The sequence below is a fragment of the Mytilus californianus genome, unplaced genomic scaffold (genome assembly GCF_021869535.1).
Source record: "Mytilus californianus isolate M0D057914Y unplaced genomic scaffold, xbMytCali1.0.p SCAF_11, whole genome shotgun sequence".
Taxonomy (NCBI): domain Eukaryota; kingdom Metazoa; phylum Mollusca; class Bivalvia; order Mytilida; family Mytilidae; genus Mytilus; species Mytilus californianus.
In genome coordinates this window covers 6,143,377-6,170,229 of record NW_026262593.1, presented here as the reverse complement: position 1 = coordinate 6,170,229, position 26,853 = coordinate 6,143,377, and the positions used below count along the sequence as shown (strand labels likewise).

Genomic DNA, 26,853 nt, shown 5'->3' with positions numbered 1-26,853 from the left:
ATCAAGGAATATCTCTCGAGTAACGCTATAATTCATTGCCCGGCAATAATAGAAAAGTTACTAAGGATTCACAAAAACAAAACTATAGGAAAATACAAAATAACTCATTTGTTAGAATCCAGAACCAATAACAGAAGTTCATGGAATTTACAAAAATTAGACCCTCATCCTTCAAAATCCATTTTATCTATATTAACTCTGGGTCAATATGTTTGCAAAAGTATATTGTTGCTAGAAATAGATATAAGAAGATGTGGTATGAGTGCCAATGAGACAACTCTCCATCCAAGTCAAAATTTATAAAAGTAAACCATTATAGGTCACAGTACGGTCTTCAACACGGAGCATTGGCTCACACCGAACAGTAAGCTATAAAGGGCCCCAAAAATTACTAGTGTAAAACCATTCAAATGGGAAAAACCAACGGTCTAATCTATATAAAAAACGAGAAACACTTATGAACCACATCAACAAACGACAACTACTGAACATCAGATTCCTGACTTAGGACAGGTGCAAACAAATGCAGCGGGTTTAAACATTTTAATGGTACCAAACCTTCACCATTTTTCTGAAACAATAGTGTAACATCACAACATAGAAAGACACACTATAAAATATCAACTGAAATAGCTTAACTCAATCAAAGGACATATTAACATCATTGAACATACACTGAACAAATAAATTTGACCTATGATACAATGTAAATACAAAATAAATAAACTAAGGGAAGAATAATAAAAGTAACATGCTATAATTAAAGAAAAACAATATGCTCGAACAAAAATATCAGCCATTTGCAATAACTTTAAACACAGGTAAATGAAAATAATTTTGTTGTTAGGTAGAAAACCTATATCAAAAATGTGGATATGATTTCTGAAAATTTACCAAAATTGAAAATAGAAGATCAATTCAAATAGTGTCCTTTTGAAATCAAATTGTTTCATGTCAAAGCTTAAGTCATAACATTAACCAAAATATGTGGCTGATGCATTTACAAGCCATTGTTATTCTATGGGACTTATAGAAATTTTATCAATATTAGAACCACATCGTTATGAAATTCAATTGGTCAATGTCTAAGTCGTAACGTTTCCAAGAAAATGTGGTTGATGATAGATATAAGAAGATGTGGTATGAGTGCCAATGAGACAACTCTCCATCCAAGTCACAATTTGTAAAAATAAACCATTATAAGTTGATGAGTCCTTTTATCAATAACTATTTTTCTGACAGACTTCTGTGAAATTTACTAAATTTTAATCCCCATTCCTTTAAATTCAATTGCTCCATATTAAAGCTTAGATAAATATGTTTCCCAGGTGCTAGATACCTTTTTTTTGATAAAAATGTGGGGTCTGTCAAGAAATTTACCCAAAATAAAATTGCAAGAGCAATTCGACAAGTCAATTGTCATGCTACCAAGTATAATCCTGTGACAGAATATTTTCAAAATCAAAAGGGTGCTTTCAGAAATGGAGGAATAACAATATGTCAATCAACTTTCATTTGTGACATTACTAGATTAGCAATTTTAAGCAATAAGGAATGAAACCCTAAACTGGCAGTTTCCATGGAAATGGCAACCATTTTGTATGTTTAAAACATTTACTTTACAGATTCTTATGAACAGTAACATTACAGTAGATTTTAATTTAGATTGGAATTAACTTGTTATCAGTTTCCATAGCAATAGTGGTAATTGTGAGAGAAAAAAAATCACATCTTCACATCACAGGTTACATACCTATAAATGTTCTTTAAGAAAATTCTGCTGTCAATTAAAATAATTTTTACCACAAAATGATAAGGAAATTGTTTTACTGTACTGGATACTTGATTCAACTCTCGCTTCCTGCTGCTTGTTGATTTTTAAAATATATTCTTGTGATCTTCACTATCTGTTTCGAATTAGTTCTATTGTGTATTTCCACAGAGCACTTTGTTTTTTAATTGACATGACTGAAGATACTTTGATGACTTGCATGAGTTCATTCAATGATAGGTTGCTGCCTCAGATGATTACCTGTTATTTCCTTTAAACGATACTTGAAAGGGGCAAGATCTTTAACTTAGTGCACAAAAAAAAAAAACATAATTTTTTAAAATTTTATTTCATTTTGACATTCATAGTTATCACCATAAATATATTTTACATCTACATATTATATAAATAAATATAAATATCACAGTTTGCTTGTTGGCAGTTTGAATCAGATCTGTAAAAGTTAAGTTACTAAAAATGAATGAAATTGTTTCAATCTCCCCATTTAGCAGTCAATAAAAATATAGACATATTAACAATTGTAATCTTCAATTGGTGATTATTTTAACCAAATTATTACTGAGTGCTACCAGTAGTTATTGAAATTGTTGTTACGAGTATCTATGAATGTAGAAAACTGCCTGTTTATTGTATAGAACATATCACTCCATATCAAAAGAATATCACTATCAATGGCATCTTTAAAATTTCCTAGCTTAAAGATGTAGTTGCCAACATACATGTACAACTTGACAATTCACAACAGCAGATTCAAACACAAAACCCTTTTTCATTATTAAAACTTTCAGACAACAAAATTATTCAAACTTGGTATCTAACGGTATAGATAGTTTCATTTTCTAAAAGTAATCACAGAGTCAAATACGGTTTCTTCTGAGCTTATAGGACCAAAAAATTCCATGTCTAGCTTGAGCATGGGAGGTCAAAATTTACAGATTGAACATGTTGAAAAATTTTGGAAATGCAATTTCATTACTTCACTTCCATTTCTTTTTAATGTCTGTATAAATATAAATCATCGTTGTAATGTTAAACTTGTTATTTCCCTGGAAGAAACAAAATAAAATCAGTTTTCAAAAATCATGACTACCTTTGCTCATAATTGAGCCATTTTATCTTCTTGAGGGTATAGTAGAAATCACTAAAATTATAATTACCAGAATCAAACCACTATCTTCAGCAAATGCTCTATTCTACTGCTAATAACAAGGTATATCTAATTTGAGTTGCAGAAGAAATGAGAAAGATATCTGTATGGAGACTTTCCTAAAATCGCAATAATTAATCTCGCATTTTTGTACATTCTACAAAAATTGCAATAGTAAATGCACGCAATAATTTCTGAATTTACAGTTTGTGAGCGTGAGTAAATAACACCAATCACTTGCAAAGAAATATTTTAAGTTTTGGTGTAAAATCTTACTTAAATGAATATATTTTCAAAAACCAAAACACGGATGTAGTTACTTCTACATTGTTTGCACAGGAGCGCTTAATTATTGAAAAAAGTTTTTTTTTAAAAAGAAGAGGAAAGGTAAAGGCAGGCAGTTAAAAATATATATCATTTTGAAGGATAAAATTACATAAATACATTTAAATGAAGATACTGACCCGCAAAACACAATGTCCAATCTACAACTTTGTAACAATGAAATAAAAACTGGTTCAATTTAGTAAAGGCATTTCTATTTTAGATAGTGTTAATTTTTCTAACTTCATCACTTGTTTTAGGCACTTGTTATAGTAAGAGATCTAATAAGTTTCTTTAGACAACAGAGCATTATTAGCAAAAACTAAACAACCTATAAATTAATCTGATATTATACATATGCAATACCTAAATATGGGTCTTAACTATAAGTAGCATTAATTTTAAATGTCTCCTCATTTTTGTCATCCTCATCGTTAATAAACACCATGACCTCAGATGCTCCAGTTTTCATCACTGGGGCAAAGCGTAATCCTATCGTGTGTTCCGCTCCACCTTCGACTTCTATTCGTGTTTCTTTAAACTGTAACAATTCTGGCTCATTTGTGAGTAGAATAAATGTCTTTTTGTGAGGGTAAGGATTGGTATAAGTTATTCTCTTGCTACTTCCCTTTCCTCCTCCCACTGGTAATGAAAGATCAAACACCCGTGAAATCATTGGAGATCGGCAGGTTACACAAATCAGCCAATTTCTGATCAACTGGTGGTATTCAATATCAACTACATTCAAATGGAAGATTTTAATGCCCTCGTTTAATGGACGGACTGCTACACTGAGTTCATGGACGGCACCAGCAGCTAACATAAATTGTTCATTTGGATACAGCTGCATTTCTTGATCATTAGATGAGAAACATCTAACAAGACGAGATGACTGTGTTCCCCTGAAATGAAAATATGTTGTTTTAAAATTTTAGGTTACACAATAGTATAAAGCAAGTGCTGACCTGTAAAAAACTGAAGATACATATGTCAGTGGATCTTTTATTCAATGTGAGTCATTTCTTATGATTTTAAACATTTTACAAAAATCATTGGAATTTAGAGATTAATTAATCGCAGAAGTTTGAATATTTACTTAAATCAAGGCAACTGAAAACATATAACATATTGCTTACTTATATTTTGAGACAACTGTATGCTTTTTATGGGTCTATAATCACATAAATTGAATATCTGTGAAAAGTTATCAATGACTTTAGCACATATATAAGCATTCTATAACGCTTAAAGACTTCACATTAAATTGATAGGATTCAAACTTGGATAAAATCTAACAAATCATTTTTAGGATAATATATAAAAAAAAAGATGTGGTATGCTTGCCAATGAGACGACTATCCATCAGAGACCAAATGATGTAGATGTAGATGTAAGCAAGTTTTTAATTCTTTTGAGTATCATGCATTGAGTATCAGATAAAATATTTTTTGGTAAAAAAATAACCTACATTATATTTGAAAATAAAATCATTTTTCTTGTTTCAAATCTGGGAATATTCATACTTCAAGCATTACCCTCCTAAGGTAGCAAAACCCATAATTTTTATCATGTGACAAGTACATGATTTTCACTATTTATTCCCAACTTACCTGAGTAGTAAGGAGAATCTTGATGTTTGTCCCTCCACACAGGACACATCGACTCTCTGTAGAGAATGGGCGTAGACTTGCCAAACCTGGATAGGCTTAGACATAAAGGCATCAGTGAAAATGGCTATATAAAATCTCTTAATCTGTGGAGAAGCACCCATTGCAACCTGAAAAATATTTTATAAGAATTTCATGAATAATATTTTATAAGAATTTCATGAATAATATTTTATAAGAATTTCATGAATAAGACAATTACTTTTACTTTTCAGGGGTTCAAATTATTGTGGTTCTGAGGTCTGAACCTGTCTTTTAGGGGAGGGGACTTTTCATTTTTAAATTACAAAATAAAAGACCACCCATTCTTTATACTGATGCTTTCAATATACAGAACCTTTGAGTTTCATGAGGACTTTTTCACTTGAAAATTCAAATGGTGCTGGACCCTTCATTATTAAGAGAAAATTTGATCCCTTGATTTGCATTTACTATCTAAAAAAGACATGCAAAAACAATTATAGATATGAGCTATGGTGTACCTTTAGATATACATCAAGTGGTTCTCCTGGTTGTGTAGCTTTACATTCTGTTATTATATTAGGATCACTGCACCTAACAAACAGCTGATTCAGTCCTCGGCCTCCTACAGGCACTCCTGAAATACATATATATCACAAGAACATAGTATCTGATAAAAAAATACAGGTAAGGGGGAGGGTTTGGCACCAGCAAACATGTTTAACCCTGCAACATTCTGTATGTGCCTGTCCCAGGTCAGGAGCCTGCAATACAGTGGTTGTTGTTTCTTGCTGTACATCATATTTGCTTTTTGTTTATTCTTTTGTACATAAATCAGGCCCTTAGTTTTTACGTTTGAATTGTTTTATAGCTGACTATGTGGTATGGGTTTTTCTCATTGTTGAAGGCCGTACAGTGACCTATTGTTGTAAACTTCTTTGTCATTTGGCCTCTGGTTATATTAACAAGAGAGTAGAGGCTGTGTTGTTATAATGGTGATACGTTATCTAATCATCATTATAATCTTACCAGGTAAGGAATCCATAGGTATTCTAATGGACCTTTTTAGGAATGTTTGTTCTGGACTATGGAATCTGAAGGTCTGGTCTATAACATGAGGTATAGGTTGGACTTTTAATGACATGATAGATACTGACTTGCCATCTTCTCCATTAAAATGTACCTACAAAAAAACAAGTAACTGTCAACTGGTAATTTAGGCCAACTCCAAAAAAAAAATTGCTTCAGTAGGTTTGAAGACCAAAAAATTCTCAAAATGAATTCAAATTCTTAAAATCAGCAATCAAGATATAAAACTGTGAAATTAAAGGCATCTTTGGAAAGTTATGGCTGTGGTTGTCTCAATATTATATCTAAATGTTTTTTGCTATTTTGGTAATTTGGTATTGATCACAGATCTTTCAAAGTCTAGTTAAATCTGCTCACAACACTATGTGCCTCATCCACTTAAATAATTAGTGGTGGAGTCATAAAAATATTGAAAATGTGATAAAACTTATTTTGTAATGTCAGTTTTGTAAGTAGCTAGGTAAAAATGAATGAAATGATAATAAAATTCTTGATTGATATATTGTATTTAAAGTATATATTTAAGGATATTGTACTTCAGATCATGTACATCTGAAAAACCTATGAAAGACATGTAATTTTGTTTAAATAAATGGGGAATGTCTACATGGGACACAGATGATGCCCCCGCTTGCATATAACGTTATAAAGGGACATAACTCATGAACAGTAAAAGTGACGCTACCCAAATTCGTACCTGATCTGAGTTTTGTGGTAATAAACATTGTGTATAAGTTTCATAACATTTGGTTGAGGCAAACTTAAGTTAGAGAATGGAAAAGAAAAATTCATCAATTTTTCTATTTGTAAAGGGGCATAACTCTAGAAAGGTAAAAGTGATGCCACCCAAATTCAAATTTGATCTGTGTTCTGTGGTAATAAGCATTGTGTATAAGTTTCATAACATTAGGTAGAGCCAAACTAAAGTTAGAGAACCAATTTCGGAATGTACAGACGGACAAGGGTAAAACTTAATGCCCCCCTCTGCTACGGCGGGGGCATAAAAAGGAATGTCTTTGAAATGGTCAAATATATTCTACATGAAAAAAAGAAAAGAAAGACATTATTTTAAAACAATTGGTATTGATTAATTGATAATATTTAAGTAAATACCCTAATTAGACTTTCTTTCAAACTATCCTCTGATTTTTCAATCTTCTTTTCACTTTTTTTGAATGGATCAACTGGTCCCTGAAAATAATAAACTGGAATCAAACATATATTTATGTATATTTGTTGAAATAAACTCTATATACATACATTCCAGATGAAACCACTGGAAGAGAGACAACTCTTGCATTGTGCCATTTGAATAAATTACTGATACACAAATGTGTCTTAAAATATATTTCATATGGTTGTTAAAAAAAAATCTATCTGTTTTGTTTTAAAATGTCAACATTTCAGCATAATATAACAAATAATTCATCAGTTTGAGGCAAAATGGCATTTTTTGGACTGTGAGGTCATCTCCCAAAAACTATATGGACCTCACCTGTATTTTGTTCCATATACTTTGTGGAAGATGACTATCCAGTCGACATACTGACATATTGTCCTCATTTTGCAATAATTTTTTGTTAAACCTCTTTTTTTTGTATAATATTCTTTACAATAATTGAAAATGAACAAAAAGATAACAATTAACTCAATTTACTGAACTGCAAGAGATATTTCTATACATCTCTACTAAGTTGCTCAATCATGCTTTTAAGAGGACTTACTCTTGATACTGGAATATCTAGAAGAACATTTCATATGCTTGAACACTGAAATACCCAATAGCCAAAATTGATAGAAAAAATGCAAGATCCATATTTTTGGAAAAAGGGCTTCAGGCTGTTCCATTTAAACATACATGGCACCCAGGTACGGCATTTTAAAAATGGGTAACCATCTATGGATGGAACTTGAGAATTTCTCTTTTTCACTATACAAAACACCCAGCCAAAAGTGGATATTTCAAAGTGCCTTCCCTTGTCCCACATGTATTAATGGAACCCTTCTTATCAGTAGTTTCCCTTTATAATAGACCCCTGTCTTTGCACACAACCATACAGTCTTATGTACATACCTGTGGATGAACAGTGTGATCAGCCTTAAATGACAAATATTTAAATGGAATATACACAGTCTCCTTTGGCCTGAGGAATATACATACCTGTGGATGAACAGAGTGATCAGCCTTAAATGACAAATATTTAAATGGAATATACACAGTCTCCTTTGGCCTGAGGAATATACATACCTGTGGATGAACAGTGTGATCAGCCTTAAATGACAAATATTTAAATGGAATATACACTGTCTCCTTTGGTCTGAGGAATATACATACCTGTGGATGAACAGAGTGATCAGCCTTAAATGACAGATATTTAAATGGAATATACACAGTCTCCTTTGGTCTGAGGAATATACATACCTGTGGATGAACAGAGTGATCAGCCTTAAACGACAGATATTTAAATGGAATATAAACAGTCTCCTTTGGCCTGAGGAATATACATACCTGTGGATGAACAGAGTGATCAGCCTTAAATGACAGATATTTAAATGGAATATACACAGTCTCCTTTGGCCTGAGGAATATACATACCTGTGGATGAACAGTGTGATCAGCCTTAAATGACAAATATTTAAATGGAATATACACAGTCTCCTTTGGCCTGAGGAATATACATACCTGTGGATGAACAGTGTGATCAGCCTTAAATGACAAATATTTAAATGGAATATAGCCAGTCTCCTTTGGCCTGAGGAATATACATACCTGTGGATGAACAGTGTGATCAGCCTTAAATGACAAATATTTAAATGGAATATACACAGTCTCCTTTGGCCTGAGGAATATACATACCTGTGGATGAACAGTGTGATCAGCCTTAAACGACAGATATTTAAATGGAATATACACAGTCTCCTTTGGCCTGAGGAATATACATACCTGTGGATGAACAGTGTGATCAGCCTTAAATGACAGATATTTAAATGGAATATACACAGTCTCCTTTGGCCTGAGGAATATACATACCTGTGGATGAACAGTATGATCAGCCTTAAACGACAGATATTTAAATGGAATATACACAGTCTCCTTTGGCCTGAGGAATATACATACCTGTGGATGAACAGTATGATCAGCCTTAAACGACAGATATTTAAATGGAATATACACAGTCTCCTTTGGCCTGAGGAATATACATACCTGTGGATGAACAGTGTGATCAGCCTTAAATGACAGATATTTAAATGGAATATACACAGTCTCCTTTGGCCTGAGGAATATACATTCCTGTGGATGAACAGTATGATCAGCCTTAAACGACAGATATTTAAATGGAATATACACAGTCTCCTTTGGCCTGAGGAATATACATACCTGTGGATGAACAGTATGATCAGCCTTAAACGACAGATATTTAAATGGAATATACACAGTCTCCTTTGGCCTGAGGAATATACATACCTGTGGATGAACAGTGTGATCAGCCTTAAACGACAGATATTTAAATGGAATATACACTGTCTCCTTTGGTCTGAGGAAGATCTCTGCAAACTGAGATTTACTTTGTTTGGTAAACATTCCTTCCTCTAATGGTGACTGTAAACCATTCAGTTGTTTGAAGTATCTCCATTCACGAGCATCTGTGATTACACTGAAAACAGAAAGGATGTTTAATAATGATAAATAATAATAAAACTTACTTTTATTTCAAGAGGGTAATTTCAATTAGTACAAAAACTATTCTCCCTTGAGATCATCACAATGCATCACACAAAATTTTACATAACCAATATAACATTATAAATTATACAGAAGAAATTGTTAATATAAATTATATTCATTTAATTATTCCTTGATTATCCAGTAAAAAATTAAAACAGTATTTATATTTGTGTCTCAGTGCTTCTGGAAGTTCATTCCATATAGTTGGAACAGAAAATGCAAAAAACCTTTTAAATGTGTTCGTTCTTGCCTTCAGTATACTCAGTTCAGAGGTTTTTACTATGATAAAAGCACTGCATTGTATTCATCATTAGTTCTACTATTATCATTGTAATCATGCATATGTATTAAACAGACATCTGTATATTGTTGAAGTTGTTATTTTGACCTCTAGATGTCTTTTGGTTTTCTGTGTCATTGGGTTGGTGTCTCACACATGTATATATACTGGTATCTCCTTTTATTACATTCAATTTTATCACATAAACAAATTGTACAAATATAACAATTACACTTACTGTAAATACTTGTCATCAAACTCCACAGTAAATGTTTGCTGTACATTGTAAGGATTTTTCAGTACAAACTCAAAGAATTCTGTACTACCAAATGCTGGATTGATCACGTGATCTGTAGTGATAGCCTGACTGAGCATGTTCAAGATTCCGTCCTTCTTACTTTGCATACGGTAAATCTCAAGTGTCTTAAAATCTCTCATCCTCTCTTGCTTCTCTGTTTTATAACTCTGGGAATATAAAAAACAAAAACCATTTTATTCCAAAGCAAACCTTTTCACCATGTCAGGAAAAACATGTTTGTATTAGATATACTGTATTTTCTAATAGGTTATCAATTTTATGTTGTGCTATAACACCACTGTCTAAAATAAGGGGGAGCGCTGAGTGCTTGCAAATACGTTTAACCCCATTACATTCTGTATGTGCCTGTCCCAAGTTAGGAGCCTGTTATTTAGTGGTTGTAGTTGGGTCGCTGTCTATCATATTTGTTTTTCGTTCATCACTACCAAATTGCAGGAAGTTCTGATATGTAGTTACTAAGAAAAATGTGGTAATAACTTTATTGTACAGATGAACAGAAAGACACACAAAGCAGTGGACAAAGATGAAGCAGTATACCACCCTCTTCTGGAGCAAGGGGTATGATAAAATGATTAATAAGAAGTTAACTTTCATTTTGGTCAATCAGCCCTATCTGAAGGTGAAATTAGCACTAAAATGTTACTGGTAATATTTTTAATTATAAACAACATAATAATAACTTTTTACCATAACAGTATTAAACTTATTATCTATTCCCTCCTTCTGTCTGACGGCCTCCATACGTGATAACTTTCTCAGTTTCTCTGAGTCTCCTTCACGATTATTGTCCCTCTCAGGAATAACTTGGTCCTGATGTGAGTGAAGTAGGGCTGCTACTTCTCTGTTACTCTCTGTGATGTGATGAGCTCTGGCTACCTTCTTCTTTGGTGTTATACCTTAATGGGAAAAAAACAATTTTCTAAACATATATTGTTGTTCGGTAAATTGGGCAAAATTGTACTTCGTATTTAAGTACAATAATCGTATTTGACATTTAAATGACTATTAGCCATGGACTATCAACATGAAACCAGACTGGCATGCTTCAAGAACTTTATCATAATACTTTTAAAACATATCAGACTTTTTGAGGCTCAAAACCAATAAATTACTTGTTAGTTAATCTTCCTGTAACAATCTCTTCTTTCTTTCAATTCATACATTTTAATAAGCAACCAATATAATAACAACTGTGTTTATTTACCTGTATAATTAGTATTTAGACTGTATTATTTACCTGTATAATTAGTATTTAGACTGTATTATTTACCTGTATAATTAGTATTTAGACTGTATTATTTACCTGTATAATTAGTATTTAGACTGTATTATTTACCTGTATAATGAGTATTTAGACTGTATTATTTACCTGTATAATTAGTATTTAGACTGTATTTATTTACCTGTATAATTAGTATTTAGACTGCCACCAGGATAAGCAATGTTACCTGCTGTATTTGAAATGACTTTGGTAGATTTACTGGACACTGTAAATAGTATATATATAGAGAGACTAGCTACAAGGTTATAGAGAACTATACTACATTTAGATATTACATTCTGCCATAGATTATCTATATTTTAACACAGACTCTCTCTTTGACAATCTAAGACTAGACTTATATACATTTAAGACAGATGGTATTATCAAAGTAGAGATAGAGATAGATGAAGGTAAACCTAAATAGGTCATAAATGACAGATCATTGAAGATATGGTTCAACAAACTGATTCAAAACTCAATTGCTTGCCAAATGATTGAAAGTTGGGGTTAGTTGAAATGATAAATGCAATATCATATTCTAAATATCAACTATACATTAAATAATTTTGCACCAATAATGAATACACTATTTCATCCAATGGTATTTGTGCAAATCTAAACTTATCTTTTATTTTTAATTCTATACAGTTGTGCAGTAAGTTGTCAAACAGTTTTTATTTTAATTCTACACAAATTTTGGTTGGATTTTGGTTTTATGTTATTTATTTCTATTAGATATTGACCAAAATAAGTATAATGGCCAAAAAAAAAAAGATTTGCATTTTAAAGAACAATCTTTTTTAGGGGTCATATACCATCAGTGCAAAGATGAATATCCCAAAAACTGGGAGTTGAGATATGTTTCTAAATATATCTTTTTCTTCCAGTAAAAGTCCATCACAAGGCTTTAAATGTGGGATTAAACTTTATATGAAGAACAACAAGACATGTGTACCTTAGGAAGTGTATGGTTTCATATTATGGGATATAATTAAGGTTAAAATGTTAAAAAAAATTCAGAAAAAAAATATTTCAAGATCTGATCATCAGGTATGAGATGGGATTGGCAGCTTCATTTTTATATCACATTGAGACAACATTTGTTTACAAACAGATATATAAAATAGAGTGAAATAAAGATAATTAATATTGTCTAAAACTAAAAGACAGAGAAAATTATTTTATCTATAAATCAACACAACACTAGACTGATGGATATAAAACAAAATTATTAATGTAGTAATAAAGAGCCTCACCCTGCTGTGTTTTTGTTAACATGCCATCTATAAATGAAATTTAGGATTTAACATTATGGGAACAATATCATGGATTTTTTTTACTTGAATTTTTGAATTTTATACAAATCTAATTTCCATTTTCAAATCTAATTAAGATTTTTTTATTTATTGAATATTGATCATGGTATATTAAAAATATCAATACATGTGTCTATTACAAATAATTAATGGAAAGCTTTTAGGTTTACAACCTCATTGACATATGAATAACAGTAGTTGTCGGGAAAGTTGAAGTTAAGACAACATCACAAGTTTACCAAAGATTGTTTAAACCACATAGTTCAATTAAGAAAAAATAAATACAAACCCATTAAGTTGGCTTTAGGATCAGAATAATGTCCAACATTAGCCATCCTAAAATGCAGTTTTCCTTTCATCATGGACTGTATCCCTAATGGCTGAGCACCTTGACTCTGGGTACCAGCTATAAGATTGGGGTCATCATATTCCATCATTACTACATCAAGTTCAAAGGTCGACTGAACAGCTTCGTGTCCACTTCTACATAAATACTGAAAAATAAATTAAAACTCTAAGCATCAATTAAATGATATTGATATAATATGACATCAATTATATCAAGAAACGCATACAAACTCTCATAGACAGTTATTACTTATCATGGAAAAAAAGTATTTAATGTACATTAAGAAATTAAAGCAGTGTTCCAGCTAGGTCGTTTTCACAGGGCGGTCCGCCCGCCCTTTCCCGAGTGCCGCCCTGTGCCCTTTTTACAGTTTGCAGAGCGCCCTGCCTTTTTTGAAGATCGATTGGTATATTATTTTGTTCGTATTGATATGATCAGCCAATAACGAAAATTTACCTGGCGACAATATATGACTTTGTTTACGACCCAAAGCTAATCAACGGTTACAACAGGTGTCATAATCTGTTGTTATAGGTAATCCGTTTATCGGATGGGTCATTTAATGATCATCAACATTAATTCATTCAAATAGAATCGGTCAGTCGGCATTTGTCTTTAAACTTGAAGAAATGTTCATACAACTTGGGCACAATTAGCAATATTTACCGTAGTTTCATGGAGAAAACGTAATTGACAGAAAGTCGAAAACCATAATCAACTCGTTAAAAACATTGCTCTTATTGTTTTCCGTGAAATAAATAGCAAATTAAGACGTATTTTTCATTGACTGCCTTCATTTTTTATACGAAAATAACAAATTCGGCCGCCATATTGTTGATCGTATTTACATCTTCTACGTACTGTTTATTATCCTCCAAAGAAGGAGCACACCCAAATAAAGAAAGATAACTCAATCTTATTTTTTCCTAGCATTGAGTAACCTACTAAGATATTCATGATATTATTAAATATGTCTTCATACTTCTGGCTTTAGAATTTATATGTTTAGGTGTTTTGACTTATGGGAAAAGTTAAAGAGGGTCTTAGTAGCAGGGTTGGTAGGGTGCCTTGGTCATCTTTTTCTGTATTTTTTATTTTCAATCCAAATTTTCACTGTTCACTATATCCTAACATTGTGCATTTACAGCTGTTTTGTGCTGTATTGCCATTAAGCACAGAAAAGGTAGAAAGGTGAAACTTGTAAAGTGTGTCAGACCATAGAAACAGAATGAAGCAGGACATTTTTCAAAAAATACTGCATATAAAGCTTAACTGTGCCAAGCAATGATTTAAAACTTGGGTGACAAGCTGCTTGACAAGTTTTTAGCCTAAAAAGTAGAAAGATAAGTTTTTCTCTGGGCTAATGATGTTGTTCTTGTATATATATAACCAGTGATTCAATGAACAAACAATGTTTGATTATAATCTTTATTAAAACATGCCCTTTTCATATTATCATATCACGCGTTAAATGCCCTTTTTCAGGATTGGCACCCTGCCCTTTTGAAATCCTAGCTGGAACACTGTAAAGTGATATTTTCAATAGCATGATCAGTGCAAAATATCTAATTGAGTTCTGATCCCATTATTTCAAAGGTTTTTCTTCTAATTATCCTTTCAAACAGAACTAATTCTAATGAGGGAACCCTGTCCCATTCATCTAAGCATAGTTAACTTATTATTAAACACAATCCTCATTTTTTAAAATCAACTTTGGTATAACTAAGAGATGATGACCAACTTCATAATGAAATTCCACTTTTGAACATCTAAAGGTATATCTACTACTCTGAGAGTCATTAAAAACTATCCATTCCTTGTAAGTGATTCCCCATTCATTGAAGCAAAACCACACCTTATGAGGGAATCCGGAGTTCAAAGATCTTTAAAGATACCTACCATGAGAGGTACTGAAGCAGAACCAATCCTCATCAGTGAGTCTCCATCCCAGACATCAATATGTAATCTCTGTCTGTATAGATGAGATAAAAGCAAACTGACTTCTCCTAGTTTCATAGACATTGGATCCATATAATATTTAACCTAAAACATCAAATTACACTTCTGGTTAATAATAATATCTTATCATGTTATAACCTATATATTAATTTTGATTTTTATCTATTATGTTTGAAGCAGGGCTTCCAAAAAATATTTGTGCCAGCCAGACATTTATTGTCTTATCAAGATTTTAATCCTTTAACACTAAGTAACAAAAGGCAATCATGGTAATCAGTTGGGCATCATATAAACAATGATTGACATAAAAACAATATTAAACTTGACTTTTGATACAAATTCAATGTACTGACGTAAACTGTTAAATTGACAGTGCATCATTCGAAGTGTGCAACATTAGCATACTAATATCTGCCTTAGAATCTTTATTTGTGCAAAATTCAGTTGTCAAAATCTTTACTTTTGTTTTTTTAGAAGGCACATTTTCTTATAAGGGATGTTGACTTGACAATGGTAAAACACAGACCAGGGATGGATACGTAAAATCTGTGTACATTTACATAGCACGATTGAGTTTAAGTTGCTCTTTCCAAGTTATTTCTTGAAGAAAATATTTGAAATGAACGATAGATAAAGGTGTCAATGATAATTTTAGAATTTTTGAAGAATTTGGAAGAAAAAAAAATCTCATAACTGGGCACACGTGTACTAGTTAAAAAAAAGTGGTTCTGACAATTTTTCGCTTACCTTTATAAATACCTTTTTAAATTTTTCATCAAATCATATTTAAATACGTATTTTTGATAATCTTAATCTTTTTGACTAAATAAATTAGATGCAAACCGCTGAAATTTATGAAAATAACTTCAAATATACTGATCAATATCCGGTACATATTAGTTAACCTGTCACCTGAACAGGTAAATTTCAACTGTCTGACGACTAATTAACCTTGATTGCAATGAGAGGGTATTTAAGTAGGGTTTGTTTTGATAGTACTTATTCACCATGTCACTATTATGACCAGAAATGTGGCTGTTTAAGGCAAAAGGTCAGGTCAAATAGATCCGAAAAACTTTCAATTTTTTTTCTGAATTATGTTAAAATGACAAACCAACGTTAAATGTCAGTTTCAGGTTTGGCACAACAAGTCATAAGATAATTTATTGGACAAGTCCGAACAATACGACCGTTTTGGAAGCCCTGGTTTGAAGAACAAATCATTTAGAATACTAACTCTAAACTTTGAAGTGGGCAAATCATTTCTTTAATTTAGCAGAAAAATCACTGTACATCTTTATTAGTTTCTGTTCAATTTATTCACAACATTTTATAAAGATTCATGGTGAATAAGAGCTTGAAATACCATACATCATTTTTTTTCCACTGATTGGGACAGCCTTAGAAATAAATTTGTTCGCTGTGTTCATAATTCTCGTTTCATGACCTTGAACAATGCATTTAAATGAACAGTGAAATGTCGGTGTAGGGAAAAGTTTGCCGCGAAAATTAAACACACACAAATACAGAATTGTGTAGACACTCTTTTGTTGATGAACAAATGTCTTTGGTTTTTTTTGTGTTTGTTGGGTTACTGTCTCAATGACTTATACCAAACATTTTCCTTTATTTATATATAATAAAATGCATACCTCTAGTCCTGGTGGTCCATTACTTAGAGCTCCATCTTTCTCTAATCTCTGCAGTATAAATGGCATGGACAATGGATCTGAAGACAGGTCATTCTGTGGTTTCGCCAACAACAGTCTGTAACATAAACATACATATTGGTTTTTTGTCTCGATTAAAACATATCACATGAGCAAAGATTGATTTGAATGGAAAATTAAGTTCTTATGATATATTTTCAAAAGTGTTAGAAATTAAGCCTATCGTCTACCTACACTGCTAGTCCATTGTTCAAACAAATCTCTCTTTAGTGCAGAAAACAGATCTTTTCTTATACAGGTTTTGTTTATTTAACTGAAAACAAAAGTTAGGATACAAAATTGAACATTTAGACCAGTCCACTGTTACCTTCTGTAGTAAATTGTGGACATTTATAGAAGGTATATAATTTACCTTTGTATATCTTACCTGTATACACCTGTAGAAACCTTAAGACATATATTTACCTTTCTGTGGTAACTTGTGGACACCTGTAGAATTGGAAAGTAAAGAATACTGTCCCGGCATGTTTATTCTTCTCTTGGATGTCACTGCCATATCTGCAATAAATAGCAATTTTTTTTGTCTACATTTATAAAGTTTTCTAAAAAATTTGTAATATAAAGTTGAAAAAAATATATATATTTTTTTTACCTTACCTGAAGCTAATTATACATGTACATATAATTTTAACAAAATAAGACATATTTTTTGTTAGCACTAGTGATTTTCATCAGTTGCTTATTTATATAATTTATCTTCAGCAATCTACCCCAGTTGTAAATGGGGTTACAAAACAAGTTGCCTGGGTTTCTCCTTTTCAACAGTAAAAACTACCCTTACTCAAGCAGAAACTCCCATCCCTTCATTCTGGTTGTCCCACTGTGTATTGCCTATTTTTTTGATTTATTAATCTGTGATCAGTCTGAATATTGACCACTGGAAAACAATAATCAATCAAACTACGTCAATTACGCACAAATTCTTTTTTTTACAAAGAACATGTTATTCAGTGGTAAAAAAGTCCCATACAAGAATGGAAAAATACCACACATACTAATAAACAGCTAAGAAGTTAGATATTACCCAATACATTTTATTTTGAAGAGTGCTTAGAAGTGTGAAACAATGATCTGTGGTTTACACATACTTTCAGAAAGCTAAGAACTTTGTGACATCCCCTGTGTTATACTATTCTGTACAAAGATAAAACCTAGGTTACAATCCCTGCTACATACTAAGTTGGAGAAGGCTAAAAACTGGAAGATAACTACAATCCCTGCTTCATACTTACTTGGAGAAGGCTAAGAACTGGAAGATAATTTCATTACATTGTAATGTATCTTGTTCCTCTTTGACTAAGTCTATCTGTACTGGTACATTAGGATCTATAACTTCTGGTGGCTCCTTATTACGATCCAGAATTGGATGGAAACCAGCTGAGTAAAGTCTGGCATAGGCTGCTCTAGACAGTCCTTGGGCTCTAAAATAAATAAATATAAAGATGAAACAGTAAAATATTCGAACCCAAATACTTGTCTACTCCTCAAACTAATATCGAGCATACATGCAGACTAAGAAATCTCTTCTGAATCAGACATTCAAAGAAAAGACAATAGCTAAGCCTTTTATTTAGCATTAAAAATAATATGAACAAACTGTATTAAAATTTACTTGTATAACAGCTTAATTTTATTTTTTTTTACTCTACCTTAAATTTTTCTGAGATGTGAATTAGTACTTTGGTAAATAAAATAATAGAACAATTCAAACTTATCTGTTGACAAAATCAGAACAAATTTAACCACATGGACATATTCTAATATCTTTAAAGTTAACTTTTTTTTCATTTTCACATTTTAGAATGAAAAACATTAGAGGTAACTGTTGTCATTTGAAATATGGTAAATGAGTACTGTAAACAGACTTATTTTATTTCATGTTTAGATCTTTCTAGTCTCTTTATTAGCAATTTATTGTTGCAATTTCTAATTTTCATGATGTATTTATATAAGGGAAGATTCTCTAAATTTATTACATATTTCTAATGATTTATATTCCTGTTAATTTTCTACTCACGAAAGTTGTGAAAAAATTTGCTCACAAAAATAAATTGTATAGTATCACATGACTTAACAGCTAATATTACCTGTCTGGCTGTGGAAGAGGCATCATTATAGGAGTATGGGTAGGACGGAATACCTGCTCACTTATTTCTGGATGAGGTGGTGGGATTGACGGCTGAAAATATACATATAAATATCTTAAATCACATTACTAAATTTATAAATATCTATGTATGATTATTTGAACAGTATAAAATTATTTTATAAACATATGTGAACAATATGTGAATCTACTAAAACTTCCTGAAACTAAATATAAGAATTCTAATGCAGTCGTCTTTATGTCATACTGAATAGTTTCTAAAATAACGACCATTGCATCCTTCAAATTCTTGCTTGAAATTATTCAAATTTATCAAGAAAGAAAAACATCTTTTTAACTTTCCATCATTTTTCCTTATAAAATCTGCTAATGGTATGCTTGTATAACAAAAAGTATTTTCATTGAAATGATCAGCGACTCTTTACACCAAAAAATCTTAAGTTATACTGAAATGTATATGATTTGAGAGGATTCTCACTCATATGATTTTTTGTGAAAAAGGCAGCAGACCATGAACTGACTTGTATGTGACTTTAGAAGTAATGTTGAATACCAACCTGTCTGTGACTAATATCATAGGCTGGGCCTTGCATCATTGGCATATATGTATGGGGTGCCATTCCATACATTGGTGGCATCTGTGGCATCTGTGGTTGATAGCCTTGAGGGTAGTATGTCTGTGGCATCTGGATTTGTGGCACCTGTAGGGAGTGAGGTCCAGCAAATGATCTATAAGATAATAAGTGTTTCTAAATAAGTCATCATACATGTAGATGTTGTTTATCATTTGAAACTAAATGGAAGGCAAAATATTCAACTAGTCAACCAAAAACTTTTGTAATTAGAACAACTTTTCTTAATTTGATTAGTAATTTATTCAAATGATGTATATTGTTTAATAAAAAAGACAAAATTGTATCTTTGTTTTTATAAATGCATTCTATCAATTTGAGTGATATATATATGCATCGTACAGCCTAACTTATCTCTTAGAACCCAGTATAACATTTGCTGATTAGCTTTTGTGGGTTTCTAGCTCCATTCCATATCTTGCTTTTATTTATATGAGGATAAATTCAAAATTAGTTCAAAAATAATTTTGGTAGGAAAAGTGTCATATTTTTTTCAAATTTTACTAGCTGTAAATAAACTTTTACTATACAACCTTGCTATATATATTAGAATCTTTTCAAACTTTTTTTACCTTCAGCGTGTTATAACTTATTTTACCTTCAGCATGTTTAAAGATCCCAGCATTGTACAGAATGCTATACATGCCTTTTTGTTGAGTTGTACATGATGTGCTCACAAGATAAAAGATTTATCAAATGAGATATGAATTGACTGATAGGTGACCAGGTAAACAACTAATGATATCTACTGATGATGGCATGAAGTCTCTCAAGTGAATATGTGAAAAATTAAATGAAATGTGAAAATGAAATGATAAAAGTCCATAGCATTGTTTATACACTAAATGAATACGTAAATAAACTGTTATCACAGAGATATGTCTCGCCTTTTTGTAATTTTGATAATGCAAATGTTGAAATTAAAATAGAAATACTTTAACACATAAGTAATGCAAATATTCAAAGTGGATGAACCATGACTGAAGGTACATAGCTAAACAATCAATGAACTATGACTGAAGGTACATGGCAAAACCATTTCCATGGAAATGAGATGTGCCAATGCTAATCCATCTACATACCAAATACCATAGACTTATCATAAGTCGTTCCTTTTCAACAAACCTAAACACAAACATTGACTTGTAAACTATGTAAAAGTTTCAAAGTCAATGAACCATGATGAGGGGAGGGGCTATATAATCTCCATGGAAACGAGACTTGCAAATGCCAATAAATTTGCATACCAAATATCATTGACTTAACATTAGCAGTTCATCTTAAACTGATCTAATCACAAACTAATACATGTAAACTAAGCAAAAGTTTCATAGTCAATAGACCATGACTGCGGGGGTGGGACCAAACATTCTCCATGGAAGTGAGATATGCCAATGCTTATACAACTGCATACCAAATATCATTGACTTACCACTAGTGGTTCCCCTTGAACTGACCTAATCACAAACTAATACATGTAAACTAAGCAAAAGTTTTAAAGTCAATAGACCATGACTGAGGGGGAGGAGCCAAATAATCTCCATGGAAATGTGATACTCCAATGCTTATACAACTGCATGCCAAATATCATTGACTTATCACTAGTGGTTCCCCATAAACTGACCTAATCACAAACTAATACATTGTTGAAGCCGCCAACGCCGTCGCCAGAAACAGCATACCTATGTCTCGCTTTTTGACCCCGTCAAGGCGAGACAATAAAAAATGATAAAGTTCTTATACTCAAATTATGAAATAACATAATAACTACCAGGCCTTGCGGTTATAAAACTTTCGAGCAAGATTTTCGTACTCAGACTCGGAAATCAACCAATCAAAATCCTGGATTTGGTGTTTCGAGCACAAATTTTGTACTCCGAGTACTGAGTAAAATTTTATGACCGAGAGCCCTGAAATTCAATGAAAAGTTACATCAGAATAATGCAAATATCTTATAATGAAATTAATGAAAAATAAATGACATTGTTTCGATTAATCAAATAACATTCACCAGCAAACTAAGATACCTATGAACAATGTTTATGAATGGCCTGCATGATGTATGGTGTAGATTCAGTGTGTAATTTCTACACATAATGTACACATACAATTGGTGTAGTGTGTAATTACTGCCAGATCAATCAGGCAGTAATTACACACCAAACCACACCAACTTTATGTGTACATTATGTGTAATTACTGCCAGATCAATCTGAAATCATCAATGGTTTCAACGATAAGTTTATATGGTTTTAACTTTTTAAATTATAGTTTGTAGTTATATAAATACCAACCAATCAGTGATAATTAGCTTCAAAATTTATGTAAGACATTGTTGAATATTTTCTATTTTTAATAAATATATAACTTAAGGGTGCAATCAACAGTTTTTTTCGATGACGTCATATTTTGAGGGACCATGCATATGTGACCCTTAGTGGTGGAATGGTTAATAAAGATACTTGTATAAAACTAGATATCACTGGAATCAGAATTTTCTCTAGTTTATAATGAAATGAAAATAAAGTGTACTTTTAATATAATAAAAAAGTTCTTTTCAGAGAACATGGGGGGAAAACTGCCTAATCTGAACATAAAAAACCTGAAATCAGGTCATGTGCATACCCATGTAGACATGATGCAGGCACATTTCACATAATCAAAACTGTATGAAATTCATACGTTTTTACCTGGCCTTTCAAAAAAATCTCCCTTCAGGGTACGGTTTCCTGCTTCGAAAAGAGCTACAGTGGCTGCAAATAAGTTTTCAATTTTCACTGCCAAAAAAACAGGATGTTTACAGTGTTGTCTCCCCTCAAAACATGTATTTAATCTAATTTTTTAAATTATTTTAATCATTCAACCTGTTTTAATTGAAAGCTAATTAACTATTTTTTACAATCAAATACAAAAAACATGATACTTTTTCACCAATTAAGTAAATAAAAAGGGATTTCCCTCCATGGTTATTTTTAGTTGGGGAATAACCCCTAGTTTTTTATACGAAACTGTTTATAGCACCCTAAATACTTTATTTGACCATAATAAACACCTCACCAAAATTCCAGAATAACCCTTGAAACCATTGTGAGTAGGGCAGACACTAAGTGTGACAAATACACATGTAAAATTACCATAAATTAAATAAATAAACAATGATTAAGGTGAAAGCATGATAGGTGAGGGATGCGTGAACAACAAACAAGAGCCTTCTCATGTGAAGTAAATGTCAACACCTTATACAAAGGTAACACATGTGTATGTAAATCACAAACCTTACAAATGTAAAACATACATGTACATGTACAGAGTTAATGACTTGGCTGTACACAGAACTGTGAGGCATAAAATTGCATTTTCTGTGTTCATGGGATAATAAGTGATCAAGTGTATGTGTAAGCTAGTATGTGAAATGACGTGTTTTTACATAATGGAGATAAGATTGTCAAAAAGCTGATCCATGGTCAACACAAATGAGGTTTTGCCAGAATTATTTATTGTGAATAGAAAGAAATATGATTACTTCCCCTTATTAACAAGTTATTAAGTTTTGTCATGAACATTAACTGAATACTATTCTTTGTACCAAAACAAAAGAACATGTTTATTTCTACCACTTTTTTCTATCAAAACCTGAAAAAATAAACTATTTCACAAAATTGTTGATTTCTTGTTGGAACTGGGAGTATTCTAAATAATTCTGACATAAGGTTTAAAAAAACATTTGTTGAGCAACATCAGACAACTCTGTTACATGCTTGTGAAAGAATTTGTTTGTGAGAAGGGAGGCCATCTTACTCTCCGAGATGTGATCCTTTTGTTGTATCACTGGACCAACTTGTATGTCTACCCCCACTGTAAATGATTCATAAGATTTTACAAAATAAATAAAAATAATCAGTCAATTTTCAAATATAATGCTCTCATTATATGCCATGACAGTCTATTCATACCTGTATTTTTAACCTTATTTTAAAATTTTTCCTTGAATTATTTAAAAAAGAAATTCCAAATGACTACTGATGAGGACACATGAGAGTATTGTGTCTTCTGAAACCAAATATCAAAAGTCAAACTTATACTATATGAAAGTAAATTGAAAAAAAAACCTTATGTAAAACAACATTTACCCGAAATTCATTTTCACTGTATCCAAAACTTTCCTTCTTTGTATTCAACAATTAATTTAACATAATAAAACTTCCCATATAATACTTTTCCAAATTTAAACTTTTATTGACAAACTGTCATACGTAAACAAATATACCTGTACAACTTTAACATAATTAGCTTAAGTGATCACAACTTTCAAAACTTTTTTAGTTATTTTTAATTCTAGCAAAATAAAAATAAACAATTAACAAACTGATTTTATTGACATGAATCATCATACATAATCCAGCTTTTAGCCGGTAAAATGTTAAAAAATAAGCTGCTATAAACAAAACTCTCCATTGATTTATACCTTGTTTCCCAAAGAATTAGTTACTGGTTTCACATTAAAATATTCAAATTATTTGTTTTTAATTGATATTCCTCCACCACATTGTTTCAGAAACTTAATTTTACTTATTCCTCTCATTTGATGCATGCAAAAATGCAATTTATGGTTAACATAAAAAAACATGCATTTAAAAAAGCAAACATGTTAATGTATTTTGTTTATACTCTAGCAATGCAAGTAAACACAAAGTTCTATGTCTGCTATAAAGAGTCTGTTCATTCAATTATATTTTAGATTCACTTTTCTATTATTTTCGTTTTTTTTTAATTATTTTTTTTCTTTCTCCATATTTTTTAGGGGGTGGCAAAATATCATTTTATATATTGAATGAACAAACTACAAAACAAACATACACACAAACAACCTTACCCTTTCCTTTCTTTTACTTCCCTAAATTTACAGGATAAACTATGCAATATTCCATTTTAATTTCTCTGACTGATGTATATACAATTGAAATGTTAAATTTTGTAAGATGCCCAAACAAATTTTTTTAAGCAAAAACCTATATCATGCCTCATTTAACAATAAATTTTGTCTACTATAAATGGTTTTACAATGGTAAAAAAACCTCATGACTTCAACCTCATTGTATGGTTAAATCAAGATGCATATTTCTTGCTTGATTGTTGTGAATATACCAATATCTAATCCTTTTGTTGCACCTTAAACTTACATACAGAAACTAAGTAAAACAAAACATCACTTCCAAACACTAGATACATATGTACTACCCATGCTAATCTGATTAATAAATGTCATTCACCAAATGATAATGAATCTATTCAATAAAGCCATTGGACTGAAAAGGAACTTTGCATTTCCTGGTTGAAATATACATTTTTTTATCGCTTCTCTGAGTATTTCTTATCGCTTCTTTGAGAGTTTCTTATCAAATGTTTCATGTATTATGCTGAAAATAACCTACCACTTTTAGCGAAAAAACTGACTATGTCAGGAAGTGCCACGTTTTGCTCATTTTTTGTGTGAGGAACAGAAGCAAATAATTAATTCTGATACAAACAATGTATTACGTTTAATAGGGTTTCAATTTTCATAAATATTGTCACCAGGAAAAATTCGGTGTATGTTCTCTAATCAGACCTCATTGTCATCCAATTCATAATTTTGTTTATGCACTGACTTCACAACAAAGTAATGGAGATACTTTATCAGTTTTGAGTTATCTCCCTTATTTAGGACTTATCTCCCTTATTGATATTATAAATAATTTTTTCTAACCTATTAAGCGAAGTATTTTAAACTTAATATCTACAGGCAGACATAAGCTTACTCTTTAGGTATTTAAGCAATAAGGTGTCCTGATTCTAACAGTATTTTTTTTTATATATATACATTTCTGCTGCAAGTCAAGTTTTTGTTTAGGAATTCTATAAATGAGAATGTGTTTTTTTTTTTCTACTTTATAATACTTCTAGATTATTTTTTGTCCTGTCTTATACAAATTGATAGTATGGTATTTTAAAATTTATTGCCAGAAAATTATTTTTGTTAAGTTGCTACATTTTAAAACTTATTGCTGGAAAAAACTGAAAAAAATTTGAATCTTTTTAAAAGTTATTATGTATGTGTAAGTTCCTTGTAACAATACAAATGGTCATTTATACTCTGGACTATTATTCTGATTTCAATTTCTAGAAGAAAATAACTCATAGCTGTTACTTCTACATAGTAATTCAATGTGAGTCAAATAGTTCATCACTAAACAGAGAGTGATTAATATAATATGCTCTGATTCCAAACTATAATGAAATGCAGTAACTAACTAACCGATGAAGTAACTAACTAACCAATGGTAACCAATGCATTAACCTCATGAAAAATGATATTCCATGCAAAGTAATAAAATATACATGGGAAAAACAAACAACTTTACCCTGGCCAAAATCTGTATAAAAATACATTTCAAGTTATTTTTATTTACTGATTACTGTTCGAATGTTCTTGAATTCTGATCTTATTCTGGTTCATAATTTTAAATATATAAACCATAAAATTATAATTCTTTTGATATAACATTAACTTTTACTGTACAGCTGTTGTAAAAAATTTTGTTTACCTATATAATAGCAAAGTCAACCTTAGCCAGATTTAGCTCAAGTTTTTAAATTTTTTTGAAGATCTTAAACTTTGTAATTGACTTGGCCTTCAAACTGCTTCGATTTGAGCACAACAAATGACTCTTATATATATGAAACATGCATCTGGCGTGAATCCCAGAGAGTAAAAGTAAATTTTAAAAGTCTTATTATTGACAAAGTCCTAGCATTGTCAAATGCATAATTTCACTGCATGTACCGGTACTTAAAAAATAATGGGCTGAAATGCATTAAAAGAAACCTACTTCACTCTCCCTGATGGTGGCCTCTTGCTGCTATCTGGACTGGGTAATGCCTCACTTCCATCGTCACTTCTCACTGACGGCATAGACCCTGGTAAAAAGTGTGGGGCTCCCATGGGCACCTGCAAGGACTGGCCATCCTGTTGAAAATATAAATTATATGTACATGATAACTTCTATTCATTGATGATTTTCGTTTAATTCATACCTGCCAACCTCTGAAACCTTCAAAGAGGGAGATCTCCCCCTCAGCTATGACAACTGAGGAGGAGATTTTGCGCAAATGACATTTTCAAGTTAAATATATGACCTGTTTACTTATTC

The 26,853-nt window shown here is 31.4% G+C and overlaps 1 protein-coding gene across 7 annotated transcripts in view; it reads right to left on the bottom strand.

Annotated features, from left to right (window-relative positions):
- Positions 1-2,101: 2,101 nt before the first annotated feature.
- The window catches only part of LOC127719445 (nephrocystin-4-like), a 52,622-nt gene continuing 27,870 nt past the window's right edge, over positions 2,102-26,853 (bottom strand). For 2 of the 7 annotated variants that reach the window (XM_052225542.1, XM_052225541.1), the window contains exons 10-29: positions 26,533-26,669; positions 24,537-24,557; positions 23,462-23,518; positions 19,589-19,760; positions 19,012-19,103; positions 18,157-18,345; positions 17,330-17,422; positions 16,847-16,961; positions 15,135-15,278; positions 13,176-13,380; positions 12,827-12,853; positions 11,710-11,793; positions 10,994-11,202; positions 10,226-10,452; positions 9,447-9,636; positions 7,094-7,171; positions 5,921-6,074; positions 5,413-5,528; positions 4,874-5,040; positions 2,102-4,165 (exon numbers count right to left, since the gene is read on the bottom strand). In XM_052225542.1, the coding sequence (XP_052081502.1) occupies positions 3,643-4,165; positions 4,874-5,040; positions 5,413-5,528; positions 5,921-6,074; positions 7,094-7,171; positions 9,447-9,636; positions 10,226-10,452; positions 10,994-11,202; positions 11,710-11,793; positions 12,827-12,853; positions 13,176-13,380; positions 15,135-15,278; positions 16,847-16,961; positions 17,330-17,422; positions 18,157-18,345; positions 19,012-19,103; positions 19,589-19,760; positions 23,462-23,518; positions 24,537-24,557; positions 26,533-26,669 (3,000 nt within the window). In that variant the 3' untranslated portion in view covers positions 2,102-3,642. The remainder of the gene's footprint in view (positions 4,166-4,873; positions 5,041-5,412; positions 5,529-5,920; positions 6,075-7,093; positions 7,172-9,446; positions 9,637-10,225; positions 10,453-10,993; positions 11,203-11,709; positions 11,794-12,826; positions 12,854-13,175; positions 13,381-15,134; positions 15,279-16,846; positions 16,962-17,329; positions 17,423-18,156; positions 18,346-19,011; positions 19,104-19,588; positions 19,761-23,461; positions 23,519-24,536; positions 24,558-26,532; positions 26,670-26,853) is intronic. The other 5 variants (XM_052225548.1, XM_052225543.1, XM_052225547.1 and 2 more) reach the window with 4 other exon arrangements.